General features: G+C 37.4%; 1 protein-coding gene across 2 annotated transcripts in view; it reads right to left on the minus strand.

Moving 5' to 3' along the window:
* Positions 1-13,905, minus strand: part of LOC131156544 (probable receptor-like protein kinase At1g49730) — a 57,813-nt gene that overhangs the window by 19,679 nt on the left and 24,229 nt on the right. For both annotated transcript variants that reach the window (XM_058110315.1, XM_058110316.1), the window contains exon 2: positions 10,646-11,197. In XM_058110315.1, coding sequence (XP_057966298.1) covers positions 10,646-11,197 — 552 coding nt within the window. The remainder of the gene's footprint in view (positions 1-10,645; positions 11,198-13,905) is intronic.

Raw genomic sequence — 13,905 nt, forward strand, 5'->3', positions numbered from 1 at the left:
TGGAATCATAACATTATATAGAAATCCCAATTGATTTGGGAATCCTAACACATTAAATATAAATTTTATTGATTCGGGAATCATAACATTAAATAGAAATCCTAATTGATTGGGAATCCTAACACATTAATTAGAAATCCTAATTGATTTGGAAATCTTAATAATAGTACAAGAAGATCTTTTGGTGGAGCAAAAATTACCATGAATCATATGACCATAGAGGAGTATGAACAACACATGTACAAAGTTTACGTGGAGTCATTATTGTAAACAATATATGTCATCTCAAATTCCCAATGATAAGGATAGGAGAGATGATTTGAGCCTCCAAGAAACATTATGCGGTATTAAATCATTAAAATGTATGATAATTATTGACAATGTACTTATTTAAAATAATAACTTTGTTAGCTTAAATCATCAAATGAATAACTCAAAAATTTTATATTGATCTAAATGTTTTTCATTTCCTAGCTTGATTCGCACTATGTAGTTTATAAGCCCTAGTACCCTACATACTAAAAATTTTCCAAAGTTTCATTGTAAATTTCCATCATTTAATAAAAATTTGAGTAATTTCTTTAAATTGAAATCAAAATTTCTATAAATTGAGACCATCAAAATCAAAATTTAAGTCCTTATTAGCAACAGAGTCGATAACCCAAGGACTAGGGGAGAGATATCAAATGACATACAAACTACAGGATGGCCCTTTTCAGCAAAAGATGTAACATGATGAGAAGCTTGCTGGGATGTCTGATACTGCAAAAACCTTGAATACTCTTCCTCTGAAACAGTTATAGTACATTGCTCACCCGAACAAGTGACTGACAAGAGAAACACACTTTTGGGGTTTGGGGACTCCGTCCCAAAATGCACAACCTACAACAACCCGAGCAACCCACAAGCACACAATGAATGAATCACAAACACAACAAGCACCGCTCTTTCAGGCCCCAATGAACTCAATAAACATTCACAAACAATTTCGAGCATATTAACAAACAATCATTCCCAGAATGCTACACATGAGAAACTAAAAAAAGGTGAGATCTTCGGACAAAAAACATGAGAAACAACTTCATATAATGTCGTGGGGGAGGATTCAAAACATTCGGGAGGAAATCAGAGCAAAAAGGCTGCTCAATACACTCTCATGCGCAGGCACGTGAAGTTGGAGCTATAGGCTTCAGCCAGCGCATGGTGGCTCCTCTGGTTGTCAAATTTTGCAGGCTAGCAGATCAACATGTTCCGTGGCTTGTTATGTGGTTGGTTTTGCAAAATATGAAGTATTTCTTGAGGTTTTGAAGAGGATAGCAGCATCCAGGATTTTTCCAGCAACTGCAGTGTTTTTCAGCAACTCTTAAACCTGCTTCTGGTCTTTGGTGATGCTGATGATCCTTCTACAGCAGCAGGTTTGCATGGGATTACAATGTTTAAGATTTGGTTTGGCGGCAGTTATACAATTAGGGTTTAGGTCGAATCTTGCTCTAATGCCATGTTGAATAACTGGGTAAAATGGAAGACCTAATCACAGCGATAGGTCTCCCCCTCTATTTATATAATATTTGTCAAGTGCACACCAATGACCATAATACCCTTACTGACTCACGCTTACCAACATAAAAGGAACACATACTAATAATGCTAAATAACCATTAACAGAATCCACTACCACTGCCATCCTTCTTAAGCCCTCCACCAATCCTCTTCTTTGTCTTAAGATGCTGAATGAAAAGGAAAGGTCACATAAAAGTTACGGGGTTTAGCTAATTGACAAACTGAAAAGAGGTTCAAAGGAAATCTAGGCACCTATAACATAGAGGAAAGACGAACAAAAATAAATGAAAAAATATTACGACAACCAAAAATTGAGACTACATGTTATATGGGTTTCAAGAGCTGAAAAATTAGGAGTTCCTATTATATGGGAGGAGGCACTATAACTAACAAACCAGTGTAGAAGGATGAAGGCAAGAATCTTTGCCTATACTTGAATGGGCCATAGTAGCAATAGATGCAGAAAACTAAGTTTGGAGTTGTTGAACCTTGCAAGCAAGAATGTTGTGAGACTGCTTTTGAGACACTATAGATGATGTGCTCAACTCCCTAGTGGAGTGGCTGGGTGCATTTGAAGTGTCAACAAATAGAATCACCTTCAGCAAAAGACTTATTGGACAAATTTGGTTTCTTATGGAGATTCCAACAACAATTATCAATATGATTGTCCTTGCTACAATGTATACATTTACAAAAATTGCCACGGTGAACTCTTCACCCTAATACACTACCTCTGCCATAACCACCATCCAAACCTTGTATTCGTCCTCCAACACTTCCCCTTCCACGGTTAGGGGCAATGCTAACCACGGCTGAACTATCACAAGAAAAAGCTTAAGAAGAAGATTGAGAGCTATTTTGGTGATCTGCTGGATTCTAGCATATGTTCCATTCATGGATGGTATGGATCCACCAGCGCAAATCTGCTTGCAAAAGGGTTGAAGCTCAAGAGTCAAGACTCAACTAAGGCAAAAACTTGGCAGCCAAGAACTTGGCTCATTGCCATCTCAACATCAGAACAAACTCGTTGATAGATGTTTAGTTCCTCTCATATACCCTTCAGAGTCTATAATATTCACCAATGGACCTTCCTTCTTGGTCATTTTTGAAAAACTTCTCAAGGCCAAAAACACGACCTCGATTTTATCTTGTCAAAAGCTTTCACAAGAATCATCCCGTATGGCCTCAACTGTTCTATGAAACAGCACGTTCACAACAATTCATGTTTCCATGCTATTCCACAACCACATAAGAAATATGTCATTGTCTTTCATCTGATCTTCATAATCCTTGCAATTTGAAGACAGTAGAAGGCGGAAAAATTCAGATTTCCCTTTTGTGTTGATATATACACGTACTCCCTCATACCATACCAGGTAGTTGGATGACCCAACCAATTTGATGGTTGTGATCAGCAAGTAAACATTATGAGTTGAAACTCTCTAAAAAGACGCCATCTATACTGCCACCAGAGCACATCAGCATAGGGAATGAATAACACAGCAACAATGTGCAATCTGGCAGCACATGCTAGCACAGAACAACACTTTAGAACTTACATCACTTCAGAATTACAAGAGGCATCTATGACCACATAACTAAAGTTATAATATCCTAGGAGGAATTGCTTGACTGCAAATAATAGGGCAAACGACAACAAAGCACTGCAAGAACTTAATAAACAACCTAGCAGCAGGTATATGCATTATGCCCAGCGACAACTAGAAGCAAGTGCACGCAAGAAAGGAAAAAGAATTCATTAAACACCATTCAAAACCACGCAGCAACTGAGACAAGATTGGAAGCAATCAATCACAAACACAAGCAACATCATCATGGGGCAGCCAGCTTGTGGAACTGTGGAACAGCAGTAGCAGTGTACCAGAAACAGACTACAATTGACTTCAGATCAGCAAACCACCACGAACACACCCAGCATCCTACCAAGGATCCGCACAGCCTAAACGAGAGGAAGAGTGTCCCTAAACAATTCTCAAGCCAAACAGGATTAAAGATTTGGGAACAGTTTAAGTAAAGATAAAAGCCAAAATCAACAAAGATAATAAGAACTAGAGAAGATCAACACTCACATACCATGTTGTACATTAGAGATAGGGGGGAGAATAAGAGAAAGAGAAGCTGAGGAGAAGAGGAGAGGAAAAGAAGAGGAAAAAATCAGGCAGCAATTTGAGTATATGTAGCTCTAGGTCTACCTCTTATATATAAATGATAAAAAGGCAGAAAGACAAAAAATGTCCTCGCCCAAACCACATAACTACTGAAATAACATTGTATTCTAATAGCTGCCTACTATGATACATTAACACAATATATTTTTAATTATTTCTTAAACTAAGAGGAGGATTGTGGTGATATAAATTAAGTTTTGAAATGAGATACCCATTACTTTTTTCAAAATTTTTTCCTTTTTTTTTTTTTTGCGCCATTTTCTAGCCATTACTTCAAGTGGTCATTGACTTCTTTATTATACCATCAAGAAGCCATTGCCTTTACTTGTAACTAATGTAAGTGTCTATATACATGAGCTAGTCTTTGATCTTTCTAGCTACCTTTTATATAAGAAGAAAACTATATGTATGAAAAAAGGACATATCTCTTTCACATTTTCATTGAATCTAACGTACATTCTATAAATATGTAGTGTTGAGAGTATTTGGGCTAGAAAAGGTGGACTACTCTGACTACTGAACCTTGTGTGGGCCTAAGTAGTTGGTTGGGATTTTGTAGCCAAGGAAACAGCATCCAAAGTCTATCGCACCAGTTCTACACCAGCAGTCTGGCACAAAACGTCTTATAGAGAGCAAAGACTTGTCCATAACTCATCTCAGCGACATGGTTAAAATAAATAGCATTTGTCTATTTAAAAATATTCCACATCAAGGGCATTATCTCCCTTCCATATCCCCGATTTTCTTCTCTCTCTTCTATTGCCTATCAATATTGTCCTCTGTAAGCCAATCTCCAAAAAGAAATTAGTTTTTAGACTTAATTGCTTCTAGCTCAATAGAAATCTCTTGCTTCCCTTCAAAACCATACAGAAGCACACTTCTCCAAATCTGCAAAGCAATGCTCACCACATTTCAAAATGAAAGAGGTCAAGACTCGAATTGTAACTACCACACCATAAGAATACATTGGTCCAATCTAATCGCCATCAACAAACCCCCAGCAAACAAAAAAAATTCAAAAACATGCAATAGAAAGAAGAGCTGGTCCAACAAAAAAAATAAAGAGCAATAACGAAGATAACAACTTATCAGCCACCTAAAGTTCCTGTGAGAGCTTTGGTCTCGCCTTGCCAAGGTCAGTCCCATAGTATTAACCTTGTATTCATAAAATCCATTCACAACCACTTTTACTAACTTTGACATCATAAAATATGAAAAGTAAGAATTGTGAAGGGAATAATACAATAATTAAAAATATTCTCTGGATGATATAGAAATTGTTAGGGATTGGGGATGATCCAGAACACAAACACAAGCAAGTAATCACAAGGAACACCAGAGTTACGTGGTTCAACCAAAATCGGCCTACGTCTTCAGGAGAGAGAGAGTTTCACTATATCAATAGGAAATACAGTGGAGGAGAAGTAATACACTCAAACTCAACTCTCAGCTCAACCTCTCTACCTCTTAATCACAGTTTACAACACACAGCTCACTTGCTTACACCACCGATTACTCTTGTGTCTTATTTCTCTACAATACACAACCCATTTATTGAGCCAAGATTTGCAAGCTGCAAATCCTTAATTATGGAGATACAATCTTCTCATTTATTGCAACCACATGTGTGGCCCAACAAATAATCTCCTCCAAACATGTGGGGGCAACTAAGTGTCAGCTACTCTGGTGGTGCAACACTGTGTCCTCGCCCTAGTCTCTAGGCGACCGCACCCTCTTGTGGGAGTGCCCGCACCCCCTTGTTGAGGTGCTCGTGCAGTGATCATCTTCTAGATGGTTTCAGTAGATCTAGGCGACCCACTAAATCTGAGCATAGCTCTAATTTCTCTATAGTCACTATCAAGGTCTTAAATTTTGATTTCGACTCAAATTTTGAAGCTCAAAAAGTACGAAAATTTCGATTTCGATGTCAATTTCGATTTCGATTTGAAAAAATAACGGAAACGAGTAGTAGAACATGGAATTATTTTATGAAGTGTTAGAAAATATTAATAGACATAATAATGTAAGTTTTAGGACTAATATATTACAAGTAAATACATCTATGTTGTGTATGAAGTGGATAAGTTGTAATATAATATGTGCGTCAATTATAAATGTAAGATAATGTACATTAAACATGTTTAGTGAATCGGTTAATACAAATGAAATTCATAAATCATTTAAATATTATTTATTATACAAATAATGATAATTTAGAAATGAGTGGTTAAATAAAATGTTGTTGTAAGTTTACTTTTTCATATAATTTCAAAAGCATTTGTTATCATCATTTGTTTCGATAAAAATAAATTAAAAAATAAATTTCATTTCAATCCTAAATCCCTCATTTGAATTCCGAGGAAATTTCATTACATAGTTCAAATTTCGACAAGTTTCGCTAAAATTTCGAGATTTCGATAAAATTTGGATGTTTTGTTGAGATTTCGATGGAAATTACGCAAGATAGAAATTGACTGCCATTTCAATTTCGAGGGTGACGGAAATCGGAAATTTCGACAGAAATTTCGACAATTTCATGGAAATTTAAGACCATGGTCACTGTCTTTGTCAACATGTCTGCCGGGTTTTTGCTGCCAAGGATCTTCTCAACTACTAACAACCCTTCATCTAGAAGAGTTCTGATGAAGTGATAGCAGAGTCCGATGTGCTTGGTCTTTGAGTGAAATGCTGAATTCTTCACCAAGTGTATGACGCTTTGACTGTCACTATGCAAAACACTTTTCACCTACTTGAAACCCAACTCTGTCAACAAACCCTATTGCCAAATCATCTCTTTGCCAACTTATGTCATGGCTACATACTCTGCCTCTGTAGTGGATAGTGCAACGATCTTCTGTATCTGTGATACCCAACTAACGGCAGTAGCACCTACTGTGAAGACATATCCAGTAGTGCTTCTTCAGTGATCTATCTCGCTGGCAAAGTCTGCATCTATATATCCCTGCAGTGTCAGATCACTTTTGCCAAAGCATAAACATTTGTTAATTGTACCTCGGAGATATCTTAATATCCATTTGACTGCTTCCCAATGGATTTTTCCTAGATTCGACATGAATCTGCTGACGGTTCCACTGCATGACCGAGATCTAGTCGCGTGCAAACCATGCCATACATCAAACTTCCTACAGCTGAAGCATATGGGATATTGTCCATTTCTTTCTTCTCTTCCTTTGACTCTGGAGATTGAGTCGTTGATAATTTGAAATGCCGGCTAATGGTGTGTTAACTGCCTTAGCATCACTCATGTTGAACCTTCTGAGAATCCGCCTAATGTACTCGGCCTGAGACAACTGCAAGGTTCCCTTTTTTCTATCTCTAGTGATTGTTATCCCAAGCATTTGTTTTACTAGACCCAAGTCTTTCATCTCAAAATTCAATGGACAACTGCTTTTTCAGTTTTCTGATCTCGTCCATATCTGGTCTTCCAACTAGCATGTCATCAACATAAAGCAACAGAATTATGTAACTTGATTTATACCTCTTGAAATAGCAACAATGATCAGCGTTGCACTTGCAGTAGTCATTCTTTTGCATGAAGCTGCCAAATTTCTTAGACCACTGCCTTGGAGCCTATTTCAAACCATATAGACTCTTATTCAACCTGCAAACAAGTTTTTCTTTGCCTTTCTCTGCAAAACCTTTAGGTTGGTGCATGTATATCTCCTCCTCTAGATCACCATGGAGGAAAGCAGATTTTACATCTAACTACTCAAGGTGTAGATTCTCTACTGCAACAATGCTAAAAACCGACCAAATGGTCTTGTGTTTTACAACCGGTGAGAAAATTTCTGAGTAGTCAATGCCTTCTATCTATTGGAAGTCTTTGACCACGAGTCTTGCTTTGTATCTTCTCGAACCATCATGCTCTTCTTTTATGTCGTGCACCCATTTGTTCTAAAGAGCTTCTTTTTCCTTGGGTAACCTAGCTAGCTCCCAAGTCCTGTTGCCTGCGAGAGATTTCATCTCATCTTTCATAGCAAGTTCCCACATGCTAGCCTCATCCGCCTGACATGCTTCATCATAGTACTCTGGTTCACCTGCATCGGTTGGTAACAAGCAATCCAAATATCTCCTATTCGGTATATGAGATCGGGAAAACCTCCTCACTACCGGAGTCGAGGTCTGTGCTGCTTCAGTGCACCCCTCTATGATAGATTCCTTTGTTTGGGAATTATTATTAATTGTCTGTTGTGCCATGTTGCTATCAGTGGTATCATCCAACTCTACAATATCGGGATCATTTTGAGCGAGATTACTTGATGATGTTGCGTCTTTGTACATAGCCTTTTCATTGAATACAACACCTCGACTTCTGATTATTTTCTCGTTTTAGTCATCCCAAATGCGGTAACCAAACTCATCTTCAGCATATCCAATAAGCGTGCATTTATTTTTGAGATTTTGGGTCAAGCTTGCCCTTAGCATGATCACTAATATGCACATAAGCAACACAACTGAAAACTTTTAAATGTAAAAGTTTTACCTCCTTTTTGCATCATACCTCCTTTGATAACTAGAACTGCAATGGTACTGATGGACTTTAGTTGATTAGATAAGCAGCTATACTAACCGCTTCTGCCCAAAACTGCTTTGGTAAACCTTCTTGTAATCTCATGCTTCTGGCACACTCTCAGTCAAGGTTCTGTTCATTCGTTCTATCATGCCATTATCCTAGGATGTACCTGGCACGGTTCTTTCAAGTCTGATCCCATGCTTGTAGCAAAACTTCTTGAATTTTTTGTCTTCATATTCACCACCATTGTCTGATCTCAACTTTTTTATTTTCAAGCCTATTTCACTTTCCACCATGGCTTTCCATTTCCTGAAAATACCATACACTTTAGATTAATGTCTCAAGAAATAAACCCATACCTTCTTGGAATGGTCGTCAATGAAGGTGACGAAATAGGATTTCCTGCCAATGGATGAGATTGCGCTTGGTCCCCAAATGTCGGTCTGCACCAACTCCAATTTTCCTTTCTTTGGAGTTCTGTCGCTCGTCTGAAAGCTGACTCTTTTCTGTTTACCGAGGATGCAGCTCTTGCATTGGTCGATATTAGCTATCTGGAGACCTAGTATCTTTCCCTTTGAATTCATGATTTTCAAGCTTTTTTCACTCATATGACCGAGTCTCTGGTGCCATAGGTATGAATCTTATTTCCCTGCAACAACTGAAATTGACATGCAAGCATTTGTGGTCATATAAAGACTACCTGTTTTCTTACCACACAAGTATGTCATTGCGCCTTTGGAAATTTCCCAACTGTCGCCACAAAAGGTTGTAGTACACCTTCACTTGCAAGCTGTCCAATAAAGATTAAATTTTTCTTGAGATCTGGGATATATATGACGTCAGTCGAACTCCAAGTGGTAGCTGTAAAATTTATTTTTGCTTCTCCTTTTCCTGCAATTTCACAAGGTTTGTCATCACCAAGATAAACATTGCCAAGGTTACCGAGTATATACCTATCAAGCATTTCTTTATTGTCTGTCGTGTGAAATGAGGCTCTAGAGTCTAATACCCAAGACTCTCCCTTCCTTTCCAAAGAGCATAGCAATACATCTCCTTCTCCTAAAGAAGAGGCGACATTTGCTTCAGTCTTATTTTCTGGCTCGTTCTTTTGGGATTGGCCTTAATTTTTGTAGTGTCCAATCTTGTCACAATTCAAACACTCGATCTTCTTTTTGCTCTAAGAGTTGTTAAAATTTCCTGGAGCTCTTGATTTGGACAGTCTACTTCTCAATCTTTCACGGTTGTGAAGAAAATTTCTATTTTGGTTTCTGCCCTTAGTCTGTTTATTACTTTGTGGGACCAAGGCATACCCTTGGGAGTTAACGATTGGCTTTCTCAGGGTGTCAATATTTTGTTGTGAAGTCATCACTTCTTCTAATTTCAAGGTTTCCTTCCCAACAAGCAACGCCATGACAAGACTATCATAAGAAGGTGGTAAAGATGCTAGGAGAAGAAGCACTTTATCTTATTCTTCAACTTTTACACCAAGACTCATTAACTGGCAAAGGTGGGATCCGTTGCTGATGTGGCAAAGTGGGACCTGTTGCTGATGTCTTCTTCAACCTTGAGAAACTACACAACGCATAGTGGGCTATAGCGGTGGTGCGTGTGTCTTCGTTTGGGGTCTGTTTTTGACATCGTTTTCACTGTTGTGACTATCTCGACACGATCTACGCAATGATGTGATCGAATTAAAGTTTTGAGCAACTTTGTCAGAAACCCCCAACAAAGCTTTGATACCAGTTGTTAGGGATTGAGGATGGTCCAGAACACAAACACAAGCAAGCAATCACAAGGAACACCGGAGTTACGTGGTTCAGCAAAACTCGGCCTACGTCCACAAGAGAGAGGGAGTTTCACTATATCAATAGGAAATACAATGGTGGAGGAGTAACACACTCAAATTCAACTCTCAGCTCAACCTCTCTGCCTCTCAATCACAGTTTACAACACACAGCTCACTTGCTTACACCACCGATTACTCTTGTGTCTTATTTCTCTACAACACAACCCATTTTTATAGGGGGGAAGAAGAGACATGGAGATAGCGTAGCATGCATAGCATTTATTGAGCCAAGTGCATGCGTAGCATTTATTGAGCCAAGCACAAGCTGCAAATCCTTGATTGTGGAGATACAATCTTCTCATTTATTGCAAATATATGTGTGGCCCAACAGAAATTCTCATAAACACTATAGTTAGCGGTCTCTTTCAAACACACGGAAATGAAGTTACGAGTTCTTTTTTAAAAGGTAAAATGAAGTTCCAGGCAAGGAAGAAAAACCAGAAATGAAACTGACAAAAAAATTGTTATTGTAGATAATTTTCAATGCAAATAAAAAGAAAATTAAAAATTCCATACCTGGAAGTATACTAAGCCCTGAAACTCCAAAGAAGCAGCTTGCAATATCTATCGCTGATACATTATCAACTTGGCTTGCAAGGGCAGCAAAAGTTGCATCACGACATGTACTCAATGTAATGTTATCTTCTGTCCCTATCAAATGATGGAGATAAGAAATGCCAACATTAATACAGTTCCTGCAATCGCTTTCCTTTGAAAGTGGCACTCCACAATTTTTAGTTACATCTTCAAATTTTGGAGATTGCAGCATCTGTGTGACATTTGTTCGACCCTCGCACTCATAATTAACTGGAACTTTACTGCCAAATCCACAGAAAACTGTTGCATTTGGTGGAACACCATAATGTTCAAAGGTTTCGGATATGGAGCGGAGGCAGATTGCAGAGAAATCTGAATTAACACCAAGGTAACCTGTTGCATTTGCATAACGAGCAATAGAAACTGCAACAAAGGCATTAATGTAGCGGCAGCACTTCCCTCTGTCATCCCCATTGGAGCAAACATAGGATAGCAAAGTAAAATTTGACATACTCAAATCTAGAGGACAATCTGCAAAATTATAGAAGTAATCATCAGTCAAGTTGCAGCCTTTTCTTTTCGTTGAAATTCATTAATTGCCACATAGACAACTGGTTACCCATTTCATGCAGATATTTACATTCACAAAGCTCAAGCAATAATTAATCTGATTTTTACAACTAACCATAAAGATTTAAAAGATATTCAGTATTTCTACAAACCATTGTTAAAGAAGAAAATGCTCATATAACTAGGAAGCTTCACACACACACACACACACACATATGCACACACAGAGATAAATCTAAAGGGCAACATCCATAATGCACAAAATTAAGCAACCACGTAAATGGTGAGGGCTGTGCAGGCAAGTATGTCTTCTCATTAGTTTCCCAATACATGGCATCATGACAAGCTCTGGTGTATGGACGAAAATGTAAAGAAAGCTCTCTAGAAATATGAAGATGTCTTCAAGGCCTTGATGTTAGGATGATTACAAATTCCGAAAATTCAGTGGCTTCGAGGTAGGAATAAATCACAATCTTTAGGGTGATATTTGCCCTCACTAGAATGAGTTTGTTGTGGGAATTCATTGCAGATCACCTCCAAAAGATAAAACAAAACCACCAGAAAACTGTAGTCAGCAAACCTGAAGTTCATAACTTCTCTGGCAACACTGTATTTGACTAGGAAAAGAAAAGAGTAAAAAGAATAATTTTTTAGAATCTTTTATTGTTTTAACCTTTCCTTAAGTTCTCTTATTTATAGAATTCAAAGAGTTATTAGTTCAAAGAAACATGACTATTTAATTTGAACTTAAGTTAATTTCTAGTAGTTAGGTCCTAATAATCATATTATTTGAATTTTAAATAGAAATCAAAGAGTCATTAGAAACATATTTTCAAACAAACATGACTGCTTAATTTGAATTTTGGTTAATTTCTAGTAGTTTGGTCCCAATAGTTGTACTATTAGAATTTTAATCTGCACCTCTGCAGAAAATTCAAAAAGTTAAATTTCAAATATGGGTGTGCATGTGCCACATGTCCGAATGCCAAGTGATTCAATATGTGTGCGTGTGTATTAAAATTATTAGGCATACACTCATTTCTGTCCACATTGGGTTTTAACTTGCAGTGCAAGTGTTGCTGTATAAAGCTATTTGAACCTTTCAAAACATTTCATGTGGGACAAAGATTTTAGGAAGTAACTCACTCTCAGGAATACAAGTACATTACAATCTAAATCCAATTTCAACAAACCCATACTTAGACCATAATTTATAATTCAATTCAAATACTTTATAGTTAAAACACACAAGTAGGTATCTTTCCAGTTAAACCTCCTATTAGTACAAATACTTCAAAATTCTAATGAAATCAATGCGACACAAGCTTAAACCAAAATTTCTTTGTATTAGAACCAGAAATATCACATACAGGACCCTATCATACTTCAAAAGGAAGTTCACTTAAAGTTTTAGCACTGTTATGGCCTTGTGCCACCTCCTATATTTTTATGAACATTTACAAAAGTCAACTCCGACATTTTCTAGGCAGCACCACTTCTTTTTATTATAGGTGAAGTTGTTAATTATGTCTCTATTACTATAGGCACATTATAAATAATAGGTTCGGGGTATTTTACTCATCCTCTTATTAATGTAACAGTATCCTGCAATGGTTTTGAAAAGTTGCGACTTGAGACAGGTTTTGTACCCATTCCAATTGAAGTGGTTTCAACATATCTATGGCAAGACATTTATTAGTGAATAGATCCTTTCTCCTTATGTATTCATATCTCTAGCTAACATGTCCAGATTACCATTACAGACTTATTAAATGCTCGACATAGAGTTGTTTGACCATGACAATGCAAATAAATGGCTGGCATTAGTTATGGCCACAATCTGTAGGCTTTGGAATTTTGAGTACATCCTACAAAAACACTTCTCAAAGCCCTTAATATTAACTTTGTTCTTTTAGGATCTTGAATTCTATAAATGGTCAAATCCCATACTCTCAAGATATTCCATATTGGGCTTTCTTCCTCTCCATAACTCATAAAAGACAGACATTGATTTTCCTTTGCAGCAAATAAGGCAAGCACAAGGCAGGCAGCAAGTAAGGCTTCTCTCAAATATTTAAAGGCAAAATTGCATTTAAAATCTTATCATATCAATTAATGTCCTATATTTTTCTTTCTGCCAACCCATTCTATTGTGGCTTATATTGTGCACTAATTTTCTGTATAATTCCATTTTCTTCACAAAAGTAAAAAAAAAAAATAGAGGGATGCAAGAAAGACACGCCTGAATAAGGGTGACCCTCCCACCCAGAGAGAATAAAGCACCCTTCCAATCACCTAACCTCTTAGGCACCTTATAATTCCATTTTCTTCACAAAAGTAAAAAAAAAAAAATAGAGGGATGCAAGAAAGACACGTCTGAATAAGGGTGACCCTCCCACCCAGAGAGAATAAAGCACCCTTCCAATCACCTAACCTCTTAGGCACCTTCTCCACCATAGGATCTGAAACCCAAATAATCCAGGGTTACAACCCAAAGGCACTCCTATTTAAAGTTAAAGGCCAACCTCAAACACCTCACCCAGCTAACAAAGATAGCTCAGTAGATCTAGAATCACTCAAGTTAATACAAGCTAACCCACTCTGTAGGGTAAGTAATGTCCCAAGAGCTTCATCTCCTATAACTTGATTTATAGTTGAGGAAGCATCTC

The sequence above is a fragment of the Malania oleifera genome, chromosome 5 (assembly GCF_029873635.1).
Source record: "Malania oleifera isolate guangnan ecotype guangnan chromosome 5, ASM2987363v1, whole genome shotgun sequence".
NCBI lineage: Eukaryota > Viridiplantae > Streptophyta > Magnoliopsida > Santalales > Ximeniaceae > Malania > Malania oleifera.